Source organism: Mauremys reevesii, linkage group 5 (genome assembly GCF_016161935.1).
Source record: "Mauremys reevesii isolate NIE-2019 linkage group 5, ASM1616193v1, whole genome shotgun sequence".
In the NCBI taxonomy this organism is placed as follows: Eukaryota; Metazoa; Chordata; order Testudines; family Geoemydidae; genus Mauremys; species Mauremys reevesii.
The window spans coordinates 116,830,602-116,847,709 of record NC_052627.1 but is presented as its reverse complement, the minus strand read 5'-3'; the positions used below and the strand labels follow the sequence as shown (position 1 = coordinate 116,847,709).

The following is a 17,108-nucleotide window of genomic DNA, read 5'->3' as shown; positions in this document are numbered from 1 at the left end:
TTTCTCAGGGGTGTGCAATTTAAATTGCATTAGAATGTAAGAACACCATAACGGCCATATTGGGTCATACCAAAGGTTCAACTAGCCCAGTATCTTGTCTTCCGACAGTGGCCAAAGCCAGGTGCCTCAGAAGGAATAAAGAGAACAGGTAATCTTCAAGTGATCCATCCCGTCATCCATTCCCAGCTTCTGGCAAACAGAGGCTAGGGACACAATCCCTGCACATCCTGACTAATAGCCATTAGTGGACCTATCCTCCATGAACTTATCTACAGTAACTCCCCACTTAACGTCCTCTCGCTTAACGTTGTTTCGCTTAAAGTCGCATTTCTCAGGAACATAACTACAATGTTAAGTGAGGAGTTACTGTAGTTCTTTTTTGAACCCTGTCTTGGCTTTTACAACATCCTCTGAGAAGGAGTTCCACAGGTTGTGTGAAGAAATACTTCCATTTGTTTTAAAACTGCTGCCTCTTCATTTCATATGGTGACCCCTAGTTCTTGTGTTATGATAAGGAAAAAACAACACTTCCAAATTTACTTTCTCCACACCAGTCATGATTTTATAGGCCTCTATCATATCCCCCGTCAGTCGTCTCTTTTCCAAGCTGAAAAGTCCCAGTCTTATTAATCATTCCTGATATGGAAGCCATTTCATACCCCTAATAATTTTTGTTGCCCTTTTCTGAACCTTTTCCAATTCCAATATATCTTTTTTGAGATGGGGTCACCACATCTGCACATAGTATTCAAGATGTGGGCATACCATGGATTTATATAGAGGCAATATGATATTTTCTATCTTGTTATCTATCCCTCTCTTAACGATTCCCAACATTCTGTTTGCTTTTTTGACTGCCACTGCACACTGAGTGGATATTTTCAGAGAACTATCCACAATGACTCCAAGATCTCTTTCTTGAGTGGTAACAGCTAATTTAGACCCCAACATTTTATATGTATAGGTAGGATTATGTTTTCCAATGTACATTACTTTGCATTTATCAACGTTGAATTTCATCTGCCATTTTGTTGCCCAGTTTCCCAGTTTTGAGAGATCCTTTTATAGCTCTTCGCAGTCTGCCTGGGACTTAACTATCTTGAGTAGTTTTGTATCATATCATCTGCAAATTTTGCCACCTCACTGTTTACCCCCCTTTTCCAGATAATTTATGAATATGTTGAATAGGATGGTCCCAGTACAGACCTCTGGGGGGACATGATTATTTACCTCTCTATTCTGAAAACTGACCATTTATTCCTACTGTTTGATTCCTATCTTTTAAACAGTTACCAATCCTGGAGAGGACCTTCCCTCTTATCCCATGACAGCTTACTTTGCTTAAGAGACTTTGGTGAGGGACCTTGTTAAAAGCTTTCTAAAAATCTCAGTACACTATATCCACTGGATCCCCCTTGTCCACATGCTTGTTGACCCCCTCAAAAAAAAATCTAGTAGATTGGTGAAGCATGATTTCCCTTTACAAAACCATCTTGACTCTTCCCCAACAAATTATGTTCAAGTAGGTGTCTGACAATTTTGTTCTTTACTATAGTTTCAACCAGTTTGCTTGGTACTGACATCAGACTTACAAGCCTGTAATTTATGAGATCACCTCTGGAGCCATTTTTAAAAATTGGCATCACATTAGCTATCTTCCAGGTACAGAAGCTGATTTAAATGATAGTAGTTCTGCAGTTTCACATTTGAGTTCCTTCAGAAGTCTTGGGTAAATACCATTTAGTCCTGGTGACTTATTACTATTTAGTTTATCAATTTGTTCCTAAACTTCCTCTAATGACACCTCAATCTGCGACAGTTGCTCAGATTTATCACCTAAAAAGAATGGCTCAGGTTTGGGAACTTTCCTCACATCCTCAGCGGTGAAGACCGATGCAAAGAATTCATTTAGTTTCTCTGCAATGGCCTTAGGCTGAGCAGTCACTTACCAGCAGATAAGTAGCAATGGCAACATCTTCATATACAAATTTTTCAGGATCTGTTACTTCAGGCCACACCTTCAGATAAACAGAGGTAAAATTACCAATTGCTTTGTCATTTTAACCACATCTCTTTAAAGAACATGCTCAACTAGACTGGCCTTGATAGTCACCCCATCTTTAACCTATCACTGAACATTATGGAATTCTAACCTTCCCATTAATTGGGAAAAAAAAAAATCTTACTCCATGATAAGGAATATGAGACTGCATAAATTTTTGTGAGTCACACAATAAACTAACTGGTATACGCACACTAGGATAGAGAACATCTGCAGTCATTCAGTCAAGGTAAGTTTCAGGACCAGGTATGGTTCCATATGTGCAAATCACACTGAACAAAGCCCACCACATGTTCTCTAGTACACTGCAGGTACACCGGTCTGCTTATTATGTGACTCAGGAAAATTCACATCCATTGGTATGGCTATGTCTCACATTGGAAAGATTATTATTTGTATTACAGCAGTGCCTATCAATGTTCCCTTTAATTTTTTACATCCACGTGCAGAATTAATTTTGTTATGTGCACCAATATAGAGGTGATTGGTGGCGGGAGTGGGGCCAAGGGGTTCAGCGTGTAGGAGGGGGCTCAGGGTTGGGGTGCAGGGAAGTGTGGGCTCTGGCTGTGGGGCCGGGGATGAAGGGTCTGGGGTGCAGGAGGGGAGCTCAGGGCTAGGGCAGAGGGTTGGGGTGTAGTGGGGTGAGAACTCTGGCTGGGAGTGCAGGCTCTGGGGTGGGGCCAGGTATGAGGGGTTTGGGGTCCAGGAGGGGGCTCAGGGCTGGGGTAGAGGGTTTGGAGCTCCAGCTGGGGGTGAGGGCTCTAAGGTGGGGCTGGGGATGAGGGGTCCAGGGTGTGGGAGGGGGCTCAGAGCTGGAGCAGAGCATTGGGGTGCAGGAGGGTGAGGGCTCCAGCTGGAGATGTGGGCTCAGGGGTGGGGCCAGGAAGAGGGGTTTGGGGTGCAAGCTGCCCTGGGGCTGCAGCAGGGGGAGAGGACTCCCCCCAGCCCTCTCTTGCCACAGCAGCCCAGGGCCGGGGGAGAGATGCCTCTCCTTACCTGCGCGGCCCTTGATAGCCTGCTGTACAGCCATGCAGCTTAGAGGGATCTTAGGTGCCTATAGGTCACAGAAGGGAATGAACCTAGCATAATGGAATCTTGAAGAGCTTACAGTCTAAATAAAAAAGACAGACAAAGGGGAGGAGAAAATAAATATTATGCCCCAGAAAGACTAAGTGATTTGCTTATTGCAAAGCTGTGAACTAAACCCAGATCTCATGAGTCAGAGGCCTTGGCCACAAGACCAGCTTCCCTCTTATTTATACTGATATTTCTTCCATGAGGAAGATAATATCCCAGTAAAATTTTACACTACTTTCTCATAAAAGGATTTGTTTAATCTTTGGCAGTGTAGTGACCAATCCTGGCACTCCACACATCACAGAATCAGACTCCTGTGCCTAAAGCCTGATTAAAAGTCTACTGAAGTCAATGGAAAGACTCCCATTGACTTCAATGGGCTTTGGATCAGACCCTAAGTGAACGAGAAGAGGGAACTAGGTCTGCCATGTCGCTCACCAAAGGAGAGCTACTTGGGGAGCCAGGAAGTAAGGTGAATCACAGCCCTACTGTATCTGTATCCTGATTGCTAGGGCTGCACTAACACCTGTGCAGAACCACGTGAAGGAAGAGAAAGGCTCTGGAAGCAAAGAATTTGGGATAGAACAAAACATATCATTCGAGAGAATGAGATGGGAAATGGGTTGCCATAGGAGGCTCTCTCTGACCCAACAGGTCCCAGTCACAGGTCCATTTCAGAGCTGTCGGCCAGGGGCAGTGTCCTTCAAGCCCCTGTTAATTCTCGTCACATTGACTTCAAGGGAACCAGCAAGGAACCGGTGGTCTAGGATACTGAGATGGCAGTACACAATGTCAAGCCTTCCTGAAAACCTATCTAGCATGGTTGGATTGGCTGAAGCTCCCTTGGAAGGAGCATGAAGTGGGCAGCTACATATATACTATGCACCCACCACAGCAATAGGCTGAGGCAGAAAGGAAAGTCTTGTTAAAATGCCACCCCCAGGCTGAAGGAACAGTTGAGATGGTTTCCCTGTCTCTGGTGGAATTCACTCTCAATACAGATGAAGGCTCCCTGGAGCTCAAAAAATAATTCTTGAAGAGCAAATGCTTGGAAAGCAAACACTCCCACACATGTGAATGCACACAGGATTTATCACAGCCTAGGGTGGAAATTGTTAGGAAACTTGATGGTAAAACATCAGCAGCAGAGGCCTAAAGCAAGCCACAGAGGGCAAAACTTTCAAAAGTGCCAAAGTAACTTAAGATCCTAAATCTCATTTTCCCAAGTCACTTAGAGCCAGGCTGTCAGAGGTATTTAAGCACCTAAGGCAACAATGACTTTCAGTGAGATTTAGACTCCTACGTGCATAATTCACTTTTGAAAACCTGGACATAGGCTCCTAAGTCAGTCAGCCTTGCTTTTGAAAATGTTATCGGAAGCACATCAAGGCTCTGCACCTCAGGTGCTACCTTGCTCATCATTTTCTCCTAGTTACAAATTACAAGTGCACATTGCAATTTGACTCATAACCACCACCACCAAACACTGAACTCTCTTCACATACACAGGGAACTTTAAAATCAAGAACAAATTTTAATTTAATGATTTTTCAAATAGATTTCTCCTCTTTTAACTAAGATCACAGTCTCACTAGGAAGCAGAAAACTCTATGAGAGAATAGGAGTCTAGATTTGATCGCCACACTTACCTTTACCATTTCTTTGTATTTTTGTTTTAGCTCTTGATAAACCCTGCTGTATTTAGCCACAGAAATGAGCGAGAGTGTACTTTTAAACTCACTCTGCTTTTCCTCAGTGGACCATTTAGCCAGTTTGGACAATAGTTCATTTCCAAGCCACGTTCTTTTGGGGTATACTATTCCATCTGCGACCCAGTTTTCTGGAGATGAAGTTAAAATAGACACAGACCTTTAAAAATAAAAGAAATCTGAATAAATACAGTGTATGTCAATGATTAAACTAAAGGCTCATTAAAAGAGAAAAAAAACCAGCAGAAGCCACTTTAAACACAAGCTTTGTTACATTTATCTTTTGCATACATCATAGGGCAGGATTTTCAAAAGCATTCAGCATTGGCCTAACTGCTCCCATTGTAGTTAGCGGCTCCCAATGCTGAGTGCTTTTGAAAATCCCACTCTGTGTATTGAAGAAACGAATTGACATACCAGGACAGTTCAGAAGAATTGCTATTTATAGCTTGGCTACCTGGAGACTAGGACGCCAATCCTGCAAACACTTAAGCACACACACAACTCTGCTCACTTCGGTTGCCCCATTGGCTTCAACAGGACTATTCATGTGCATCATGTTAATCACATAACTGTTTGTGGGGTTGGGGCCTATGCAGGAGATTTGATAACATTACAAAATTATGTGAAGGATATAAAGATCCAAGAGGAAAATGAGATATTCAGGGAGGTCCAAGGAATAGAACAAGAAACAACTAGGTAATACATGAAAACAACAGAAAACAGAGTGAGTAAAAGAGAAAACATCTTAGCAATGAATTCTGTTCGGCAGCAGAAGAGTCTCCCAGAAGATGCAGTAGAAGTCCCATTGTTTAAGGCATTGGTTCCCAAAATGGGGGGCGTGCCCACCTGGGGGTGGGGTGGAGTGAAGAAATTCCAAGGGGGGCATGAGGCTGCCTGGCCTATGAGCTCCCAGCCGGGGAGGCTAGCCCCCGGCACCTCCCCTCCTGTCCCCCATTCCCCACAGCCACACTGCCATGCAGGCAGCACAGCTTGTGCCCGCCCGCCCCCCTCCCAGGCTTTCCAATAAGCCAGTCCTGCCGCTCTGAGCGGCCTGGTAAGAGGCCGGGGAGGTTGGATAAGGGGCAGGAGGTCCCGGGGGGCAGTCAGGAGACAGGGAGTGGTTGGATGGGGCGGTGGTCCTGAGGGGGTGGTCAGGAGACAGGGAGCGGGGGGTTGGATAGCCATGGGAGTCCTGGGGGGCCTGTCAGGGGCAGGGGTGTGGATAGGGGTTGGGGCAGTCCGGCGACAGGGTGCTGGGGAGGTTGGATAGGGGGTGGGGTCCGGGGGATGGGGGTCCCAGGAGGGGCAGTCAGGGGACAAGGAGCAGGGGGGTTAGATAGGGAGTAGGGTCCCAGGGGGGCGGTTAGGGACGGGGGATCCTGGGAGGGGGCGATGAGGGGGACAAGGATCAGGGAAGGTTGGATGATAGTAAAGGAGAGGTCGGGGGGCGTGAGGGTTTCTCAAAAATTAAAAAGGGGGCGTGATGCTGAAAAGTTTGGGAACCACTGGTTTAAGGCACTTAAAGCTAAACCAAACATTACACATGGGTGTACTGTATGTAACACTGCAGCACTGGCCGAGGGGTAGACTAGGGACATGACACTGCAAGACGGCTCAGCTCTCTGGCCCTGATCCAGCAAAGCACTTAAACACATGCTTAACTTTAAGCATGTGCGTAGTCAACGGGACTACTCACACATTTAAATGCAAAGTGGCTTTGTGGCATCAGGACTAGAGTGCTCAGCACCTTGCAGGACTGTGCCTTGGGTGATCGATCAGGCATTCCGCAAGTTTAATTTTCATGAGAAATCTCCAACTTTGACCCTGATACTGCACACACACAAGTGCTTAACTTTACGCTGAGTACACTTCAGAAGTGACTCTCTGACCAGATTGTAAATATTTTTAAGGAAGTCAGATGGAACAATTCATAATCCTATCCATGCAAAACTGGAACAGGCTTAGTTGTACAGATAGAAATTTGGGATTTTTCAATTAACTGAGAAACATTTAATATCTGGCAATTATAAAAAGAAAGCAGACTTGATTAAATGAAAAGGTTACTTTTCTATAACGGCAGGATGCGACTGTGATCCACAGTACGATTCATTCAATAAGGATCTGAGGGAATGATCCTTCCCCCATTAAAGTCAATGTGAAATTCCCATTGCCTTCAAAGGAGCAGCATCAAGCCCTAACTAAGAAGAATGCACTCAGTTCAGGTCTCCGAGAACAGTGAGCTAAGAATTTTAGATGAATAGGTGTGCACATACTGGCACAGGACAATCATAGCTTAAATAAGGAGCAGGGGATTCTTTATCACATGAATCAGGCCCTATATAACACAAATCAAGCCATCCAGACACATTATAGAAGAGGATGGTGTCATCTTAGGCCAGTGCAGAGGTTTTCTTCCCCTTTTTCTCCCCAGCACTCACCATTCAACATCTTTAGTGTGTGTAAGTCGAATTTGATAAATGTTGCACTTCTTAACCTGATATTTTCCTTCATCATTTTCCTCCAATGGTAGAAAGGTCACAGTCCCATTAAAGGTATCTGAAAAGATTTGTAAACTGTGGAATATTATTGGCTCAAACTATTATGTTGTTTAGAAATTGGGTAATTCCAAGCCACGCAAAATAAGAAGCCAGTATTTTGTTGCTTATACCATAGCACAACTTAGAGAAGCAAGCTGTATTTAAATGCAGAGATAGGAGCCTAATGCTCCCTAATACTCAGGAGAGGTGTAGTGTAAGAAACAGCTCTGCCATCCAAAACTACTGATTCCTTATACAGTTTGCAATACTGTGCATATTATTGCAAGATGTTTTGCAACATTTCTAAGGCCCTAACCCTGCAGAGACTTACATGTGTGCTTAACTATAAAACATGTTAGTTGATTTCTAAGGGACCATGTGGTGTAATAAATATGTGGCCAGATATCTATTGCTGAAAGTCATTTACCACCATAACATTGCTACTCACTCTCTTTAAAATTGGAAGCCTAGAAAGTAAATTCCAAATTAACAGAGATACAAATACCCAGGGTGGTACATAGCTGTTGTAGAGCAGGAAGACACCTATCAACAACTTTGTGAACTAACCTGTTCAAAACTGGAAAAAATATTACTATTATCTTTCAACTGTAGTAATATCCACATCCCCCAACTGGGCTAGGTGCTGTACAAACACATAAAGACAAGACCCTGCCCCAAAGGGAACCCATTGGATCTCCAAGCTGGTCTTGTGCAGGGTTTCAGCTGAAGTTGTGTTTGCAGGACTGTGGAGCAAGGCAAGGGTTAAAGTAAGAGGGAGGGACCAAAATCAGAGAGGAGCACTCTCTCTTCTCCCCAGTTTCAGTGAGCAATGCTCTCCTGCACTCACACTCCCCCTGAGTTAGTGCACTGAGAGCTCTGCCCTCTCATTTCAATCTACTTTTTAGCCTCTGACCTAATGCCCTGATCTTACAAATACTGACACATCTGACCAGTCCTATTGGCTCTTATTGAGTATCCATGTGTATTATGTATGCGCCAAGTGTCTGAAGGATATGGGTCTAAGAAGACAGGTGGCATATCTATCCTTCCCCCTCCATTTATATCACATATAATTTTATATATAACTTTTTGTTTGTATTTTGTGATCATAAAATATGAATGTAAAAGCCAGCTATTCTCCCATCTGCCCCTCGAATACCATCCCAAACAGCACCATACATTTCAGGTGCAGGAGCCTTGTTTGGTTTTTGGTAAGTTAGCATTTCTTCTTTCACTCAAAAGATAACTTCCTTCTGATGAAGTGCAGTATAATGGGCTGCTGTATTCTGCATCTGTAGCAATCACAACTGCCTCCTTGTGTTTAACTGCAAGCAGCGATCTTTGGGATTCTTTTCAAGGTAGGTAGTCAAAACCTCACCAGTAAAATGAATCAGCGGCAGCAGTTGTACTTGGGATAGATAAGTACTCAGCTCAGTATCCAAAAAAAGCTCTGAAAGGCACAATGCAGCACTTGGACACTTAATCACACACAGAACTGAGGAAGCATAACCACATAGCTCCCAAACTGTACTTTTTGTGGGTGACACTGGACAAAACTTTCACACACCATTTTTCCTTGTTAATGCAAGAATGGGAGATGTCAAATAATCTGGCCGTTGATTGAAATCTTGTTAACATATACTGTACAAGGCTGGCTTTAATTAACTTCCCTTTTTTGTAGTCAAATGGTATGTCCTAGTGTTCTTAAACCTCACTCCTTGCTCTTAACACAACCTTCTGAGTAGCCAGACGACACTTCTGGATGACTTCGGATAGCAGAAAGCAAGTTCCTTAGTGTTATTTTCTGAATCAAAAGGAAACTGAATAAAATCCAACCACCAACTTACTGGTCCAATGACATTTATAATCTCCATATGATGTCAGAATACGGTCCCAAAACAGAGTCAATGGAGCTATGCTGACTTACACCAGCTACGGATAGGGCCCTGAAATGCCCGCACCATCTAGCTATCAAGTCTCATTCTCTAAAATGAAACATGTGCATACTCCATGGTTAACTCCTACATAACTTAAAACAGCATTTCATTAAAACTTCCTATCAAGAAAAACAATGAGGAGGGAAGCAAACCATAAATAGCATGATATAAACTAGTCCTCACATGCTATTGATTTTACCTCCCACATCTTCAATATATCCATATAGCCTCCTATAAAATAACCCTAAATTGCTTAATATGTTCCATATGGCATTGCTAAAAAAGAATTATAACTGCTATTATTGGTCTACATTGGCATTATTAATTTATAAAGGTAACCACAAGAGTATCCTGTAGCAAACATTTTGCAGTTTAATTTCTCCAATACCCTTCAGATGGCAGAAATACAAAATAAGTCAATGTTTGTTTGTCCTTTTCTATTTATTTTCATCAAAGCATGCATTCCAACACAACAACATAGTCACAGGGCACCTAATAGGCAGTCAGGGCCTGAGCTTACATTCCTTAGGCAATCAAAATTCCCACTGATTTCAATAGCAAGGAATGGAGGATCAGGAAAAGAGTGAGACTAGTGTGGACACATTTAGATAGCATTGCACTTTTGTACAGCACTGGATTTGGTAAGCATGACCTTAATAAACTTAATCCATCTTTACCCAGTTCACTGTGTGATGTGAGGCTATATAAGCCCATTCTAACCTGAATGTTCCAAAAATCTTTTTTTTTTTTTTGGTAACATGTCTACCAAGCTATTCCATATGTAGAATCCCCTGTGGGGAGTTTTAAAACAACCAGACACAGGGCTGTTGACTAATTAAAAACACGAAATAAGTGATTTTTTTTCCATTCTCAAAAAATTATTCAGAAGTACAATACACATTGTAAATGTTTCAGAAAAGGTATTGAGTAAGAATTCCAAGATATTTGAGTATTTCAAGGCAGCTATCAGTGCTGGTGCCTTAGATCAGTTACTTTACTCGCTTTTGGATTTAGGTTCCTTCCCAAGGACCTGTATTTGAATTCAATCCACACCCTGTATATTTCTTCAATGGGATTCCACACAGGTGTAAAGATCCACTCTGAATGGCTACATTGCAGGATTAGAGTAATAAAAAGTAAGACTGTCTGTGAATAGAACACATTACTATATGTGTCTGTTCAGGAAAGCTTAAAATTCCATGCCAGGTAGGGTTGCCAATTTTGGCTGGACGTATTTCTGGAGGTTTCATCATACGACAATCTTTAAAGATTAATCTTTAATTCCTGGAGACTCCTAGACAATCCTGGGGGATTGGCAACCCTAAATGCCAGGATTATTAAGCAACACGGATAGTTTGAAAGAGACAGAGAGACCCAAGTTGCTTTGAAAAATCTTACAAGCCACGTTACATTCTACAGCTCCAGATGTCCTTTTTAAGTTCTGTACTTTCAAAGGCTATTGTCAAGCTTTGTAAGTCTACAATTACACCTACACTGCCAGCTGTGTTTTTGTTTGGCCTATTTCTGTAGGAGCTCCAACCAGTCCCCTCCACTATACTTCCACTTTCTTCTTAAAATAGATAAGCATTATTTCAATATCCTCCTTGTTCACAAGAATGGAACAGACAAGCTAAATTTAGCAATAGTATAAAGCATGACGCTGTGAAGAATCTAGCAGACCCTGGAATTTTCTCAGTGCTTCATTTTGGGTGATAATAGGTTTTTCAAGATTAGAAGAGCAGCTGAAAATATACGGTATTTTAAAGGGTGGATTCTAGTTTGGGGCTGTCGGTGTCCTTTAAAAGAACACTTGGATCCAATATCATGGTAATAGACATACCAAACTGAATAATAAATATGTAGGGTGGAATTTTCAAAATCTCCTATTGATTTTCCATGTGAATTGGGTGCCTGCCTCTGTTAAGTGTTTTTGAAAATCAGATCCTTAGCACTTACATAGTGCTTTAAAAAGCCACACTGTCCTGTGGCACCTTACAGACTAACAGTCGTACTGGGGCATAAGCCCTCCCCACAAAAAGGTAAGTGTCTGAGTATTTTACGTATATCTTTAAAGACAAAACAATCAGACACACTCCACTAGCACCTGTGGGAAATAGCTCAGTGGTTTGAGCATTGGCCTGCTAAACCCAGGGTTGTGCGTTCAATCCTTGAGGGGGGGGCCTAGGGGATCTGGGAAAAAATTGGTCCAAAGTGTGTTTTTCACTACAAAGTAACAGCCACTGTTGACCTTGGTACAATCACAGGAATTTACAGGCTGACTTAATTCCTTTGCTATCATCCCCTCTTGCTATGGGTCCAGAAGGCAGCTGGAATTTGCACATATGAAAGCCCAGCTAGTTTCCACAACTCTGGCTCTGTGCTGTCTTTCATCCCCTTTGTTAAGTTACCTTTTATGACCATTTCTTTTCTCGGTGCAGTGGAACAATGGTGAGGGTGACTTTTAGGGAACAGAGTTCTGAGGACCGCATCGAGGCCGTGAGCATCTGTCTCAGGCTGGGTTTCTTTCCCAAGTTCTTTAATGAAGGCTGGCATTTCACAATCCTCCTGAGCAATCATGCCAGAGAAATCACTCCAGACAGCTTCCAGGATTGTGGGGGGAGGGATAGCATCCCCAGCAGTCACTTGCCTCTCCTCCTCCCTGCCCTGCCCCCAGTCCCCAGCTATTTCCCTCCCCTCCTGTGCCCCTGTCCTCTCCCCATCCTCAGTTATCCCGCTCCCCTCCTCTGCCCCTGTCCCCCTCTCCCCATGGCCATCCCTTCTCCTTCCTGCCACTGCCCCTGTCCCCTTCCCCCCATCCCCAGTCCTCCCCCTCCCCATCTCTGCCCCTGTCCCCCTCTCCCCATTCCCAGTCCACCCCCTCCCCTCCTGTGCCCCTGTCCCCCTCTCCCCATTCCCATCCCCTCTCCTCCCCTCCCATGCCCCTGTCCCCCTCTCCCCAGTCCTCCGCTCCGCTGCCCCTGTCCCCTCGCCCCCAGTCACTCCCCGGCCCGGCCCGGCCCCCGCCGGGGCAGACACTCTCCTCTCCGCCTCGATGCGGGAGCCGCTCAGTCTCTTGTTCACCACCTGCGGTTTCTCCAGCCACACGCTGACGGCGGCCCAGAAGCCCCGGGGCAGCAGCGAGGCGCCGTCCCGCAGCGCGATCGCCCCCGCCAGCCCCATGCGCCCCGCCGCCGCCTGCAGCCCCAGCCCGAGCCCGGCCGGAGTCGCGGAGTGAGCGTGTCTGCGGCGGCGAGGAGGAGGAGGCGGGCCGGGCGCAGGCTTGTACCGTCAGTTCCTGCAGCGGAGCAGGCTGGGGCAGCAGCGGCAGCAGCAGCTGCAGGTAAGTGAGTGACTCTCCGCCCCGGTGGGAGTCCCGCTGGCTGCCCCCTTCCCCGTGGCTGCGTCCTGGGGGTTCACACCAGAGCCAGCCTGGCAGCGAAGGGGAGAAGCCAAAGGCCACAGCAGAAGCAACTGATCCCCGTACAGAGCCATAGCGAGCTCTCCCCTCCTGTCCCCGCTGTGCCAGCCAGTGTCCCGTTCCTGGTACCCTTCTCCTCACCCACAGCTGGGGAGGGAGATAGGCCAGAGAGTGGCCTCGAGGCTAAGTGGGAGAGTCATTCCCTGTTGAAAGGGTCCCTCGTGGGTTGTCATCCCTAGATCTAAAGGGTTCTCGAATAAAACCTTGACAGGTTGTTAAATGTGTAATTTACTCTTCCCTCTTCGTTGTTGCATTTCTGCCTGGTCGGACAGTAGACTGGTCTGCGGGTCATTTCTGTACCCCGTGTTTAATTATTTCACTCTGGTGGTTGGGCATTATACCGCAGTGGAATTTCCCAAGGAGAGAGTTGGGCTGCTGTCGTGGTATTGATAAGTGACAGTTCTTCTACTTAATGCCATTCCCTGAACTCTGATCGCTCATGAGTGTCTGGGCTGCATAATTTGTGCATTGTTGTTTCTCAGCAGTACATTGCAAATGGTTCTGTGCGGATGTATCAGCAGCTATTATTATGCAATTATGAATTTTCACTACTAACAAGAGTTCCCCCATGTACCCAGTTTTTAACTTGGCGGCTGTCAGTGAAACAGGTCCAGTTGTGTACAGTCACATCCACACACAAAACTCAAGATGTAAAGTCATGAATTTTTAAAAAACACAAAAAGCCTGGGTTTTCCAAATGCTTACATATGAGCATAAATTTACTCAAATGCATAGTCCCATTGAGCTCCATGGAGCTACCATGTAATGAAGTTACACAGCTGCATCATTCATTGCAGGATTTTAATCTTGTTTACCTCCTTGCTTCAGATCGGTCTAACCTGTATGCTTTGCTTTGAGGCTCTGACTTTCTGTCCAGTTTACCAGCTGACTGACTTGCCATTATTTTATTCCCTGACTGTCAGAAAAGTAGTTTTATTTTTCTGCTTCAGCTCAAGCCCTTTTCCATTGTCTGTTACTTTCTGTTTCTCTTCTAAAGCCAGCTACTCAGCACCTCCACACCTGTGTGTCTGAAGGATGGCACCCAGAAATTGTACCGCCAAATCCTCTTCCAAAACATTCTCATCACCCACAATTGCAAAGCTGTGGCCTCATTCTAAGAGGATCAAGTTGTGGGGAAAGAGATGCTAAGGGGTTAAAAATGGAGCAGAGAGAGAAGTGGGAAAGGAGAAGAGTGAAACCAGTATTGGTAAACCAAAGGTTCACATGCTCCTTCATTGTTTATGTAGGCCAGGCTATACACCCAGCCAGGCCCCTTGCCTCCTTCCCTCTCAGCTGGGTCCCACACTCCACTCCAACCAGTCCCCCCACCTCCAGTTGGATGCAACCCTCTGGTAAGCTGCTGTCTGTGTCCTGAGTAGGTAGCAGAGAACTTCCTACATCTACACCACCAAGTGGGCACTCCATGGGCCTGATTTTAGTGGAAATCAGGCTTTTCAGATTTTCACCCAATAGTTTCTGCCCATTTTTGCATGTAGATTAATTTCTGGCATTTTTATGGCCCACTGCAAGCTGATCTTTATGCCTTTCCCATCGATCTCTTCCCCGCAGTCAGCATGGCTCGAATTCCCCCCTCCTTCGACTCATATCTGGGATTACATTGGGAGAGTCCTCCCTCCCTGTTCAGGTTTGAAACACAATATAAAAGAGCTGATTGCAAGAACAAGATCCTCAGCAGCCTGTAGGCTAGTGGATGAGGAGAAAAGGTGAGATCATAAGATGGGGAACAAAGACCAAAATTGGTGTGTGGAGGCGTAACTTTTGTTTTTAAACAGTTTACCTAACAGCAGTTTGATTAACTCAAACTTTCATTGCAACAGTAATTCAAAATTGCTTTATGTTAATCCAAAAGGAGTTAATCCAAGATCAAGTTAATAAACAAGTTGGCCATGGGTCTCTCAGTTTGTTTAGATCAGGGTAGAGGATTCAAATTCGTATAAACCTGATTATGTTGAGTCCCTGAAGCAGATTCTCAGCTGGTGATAATTAGCTCTGTTCCCTTCAATGGAGCTATGACAGTCTACATCAGCTGAGGATCTGCCCCCGCTCTGTGTGGATATACAGTGGGATGAAAGAGCACTTGGGCCTAAATCAGCAGAGACTTAGGTGTTGCATCACCAAGCAATGGCTCAGACCCTGCTGGGGCACTTATCTGAGAGGTGGGGAAACCTGTTCAAATCCCTTCTCATTAGGGAGAGGAGGAATTGAACTGGGATCTCCCCCATCCCAGAGGACTACCCTAACAACTGGACTAAAGTTTATAAGGAAGGTGGCCTCCTTTCCTCCCCCAGCCATTGTGTGTGCAGTTAGGCATGCCACTGGGTACAACTGCAGCAGCAGGACTGTGTAGGTCTAGTGGCACAAGCTATCTCAAAAGGGGTGGAGAATAAGATGCAGCTGGTGGATTGCAGGGAGAGTGTCCTGCTGCACCCCGTGAAAAGATGTAACAATGGATGCACTCCCTGTGCATGCTTCCAGAGATTCTACAGTGCACTCCATGGTATATCTGTAGGGCATAATTGAGCTATATGGCCCTGATCCTGCAATTAAATCTTCACACCCCATGGAATCCTGTTAAATTCAGTGGTACTCAGTACAGGCACAGATCTCTGCCTGTACAGGTCCAGCTGTAGGATGGAGGCCTGTATTAGCAGGATTCTGCAATATTTGGGAGGGGTTCCAAATGCCACAATATAAATATTATTCCTTTTAAAACAAACTCTTTCAATCGCATTGACCAGACGGTGTACTTTTAAACAAAAGCTGAGTTTGAATTCTATTTTGTCAATAAGTGTCTCCAGTGAGTAATTTATATCTGGACTCTGAGCATAGCTTAAGGTCAGAGGGAGAGTGAATTCCATGTTTGCTTACAAAATGATAAATATGAATACCTTTGGAGTGATTTATTTGTGAAATTCCTAGCTGGGGAACAGAAGTCAGTAAAGACCTGAAAACCATGGAGAGAGAGTTTTGTTTATTTAAGGATTTACAACGCCACCTGTTGCCTCCACATTTAGGTGTAATTAAAATAACATGAATACGTATATTAGTCTGTCAAAGGAAAGACGTGGTAACAAAACCTCTGTGCTCAGCCAAAGGTTACACTGCCAGGCTGAACACATTAGTAAGTTGTAATATATCTAGAAAATGGTAATACAAACTACCAAAAAAAAAAAAAAAGTGTGCAGGGGAAGAGGTATGTTCTTTGTCTAGAAAGTTATTCAGTGTGTAATAAGAACCAGGAAATAGATAATTTAGAGAGGAGAATGGGGGAGCTTTCCTGGCTTCTCCCCTTCCAAGTAGCTAGTTTAATGCATGTGATGATTCAGCCTAAAGGAAAATATTTGAGAAAAGTTACGAGCAGGTGGAAAAGAAGGGTTTTGCATGGAAATACTGAAAGCAATGATTTAGGTGAGAAAGTAACATTTTTATGCAGCTGTCTGGATCCTATGAGATGAACAATTTGTATTTGTAGTTATTTATTGAGACCTCTACCCACAGTTTGCTGGATATAGGGCAATGTTAGAACACATCAATTTTAGTCCTTGGGTGGGGAGAGGTCTTCAGAAATTACAAAAAGGAGTTAGGCTTCAAAGTCATTGCAGCCTAAAAAGTCAGTATTTTGGGGAAAGTTTTAAGTGGCTGAAAACACAAGTTTAGAAAGCAGTGGCCATCCCTGCTGTCACAAGGGTATCCTTTCCATGGAGGGCTTAATCTAGTCTATTGTCAAAGCAACTGTGTCTTGATACAATGGTTGCAGATGGTTTGTTGGTTGTTTTTTTTTTACAGAGGGTATGTCTTCACTGCAGAGTTAGCTCGGGTGATCGGCACCCAGGTTAGCCTGCCTTCAATGTGAACATCCGCACCACAAAGCTCTATCCAAGTTACTGTGTCCTCACCGGTACTGCACTCCCCAGCATGTGTTGGTAGGATTTCTAGGGGCATATCCGATGCTTCTTTGTGATGCAGTAAGAGGAGATGCTCTATGACTTTCCTATTGCATTGTGGGAGGAAGGCATTGGAGGACTATCAGCACTCAAGTGGTTTAGCTTGTGGTCTCACCGCAAAGTGAGTGGGTTACTACCTGGAGTGAAAGTTCTATTCAGCTAGTCTGGATTGTGGGGGAGGTTTTTTGTGTGTGGATGCAAGGGACCATAGGAGCAACACTCAAATAAGAGCATGAGTTAACTCTGCAGTGAAGACATACCCTAAATATCCTGTGGATGCAAGGGGCCGGATTCTCTACTGCCTCAGTGATTCTGCCCTTCCCATTTATACCTGTGTACT

The 17,108-nt window shown here is 44.6% G+C and overlaps 2 protein-coding genes across 5 annotated transcripts in view; one reads left to right on the top strand and one right to left on the bottom strand.

Moving 5' to 3' along the window:
• Positions 1-11,990, bottom strand: part of TRMT44 (tRNA methyltransferase 44 homolog) — a 31,685-nt gene extending 19,695 nt beyond the window's left edge. The window contains exons 1-4 of one of the 2 annotated variants that reach the window (XM_039540116.1): positions 11,734-11,990; positions 7,290-7,407; positions 4,789-5,008; positions 1,950-2,018 (exon numbers count right to left, since the gene is read on the bottom strand). In XM_039540116.1, the coding sequence (XP_039396050.1) occupies positions 1,950-2,018; positions 4,789-5,008; positions 7,290-7,407; positions 11,734-11,902 (576 nt within the window). In that variant the 5' untranslated portion in view covers positions 11,903-11,990. The remainder of the gene's footprint in view (positions 1-1,949; positions 2,019-4,788; positions 5,009-7,289; positions 7,408-11,733) is intronic. The other variant, XM_039540117.1, reaches the window with a different exon arrangement.
• A 531-nt stretch (positions 11,991-12,521) lies between these two features.
• Positions 12,522-17,108, top strand: part of ACOX3 (acyl-CoA oxidase 3, pristanoyl) — a 65,326-nt gene continuing 60,739 nt past the window's right edge. For 2 of the 3 annotated variants that reach the window (XM_039540114.1, XM_039540110.1), the window contains exon 1: positions 14,128-14,155. In XM_039540114.1, coding sequence (XP_039396048.1) covers positions 14,143-14,155 — 13 coding nt within the window. In that variant the 5' untranslated portion in view covers positions 14,128-14,142. Of the gene's footprint in view, positions 12,658-14,127; positions 14,156-17,108 lie in introns of those variants that run through there. The other variant, XM_039540111.1, reaches the window with a different exon arrangement.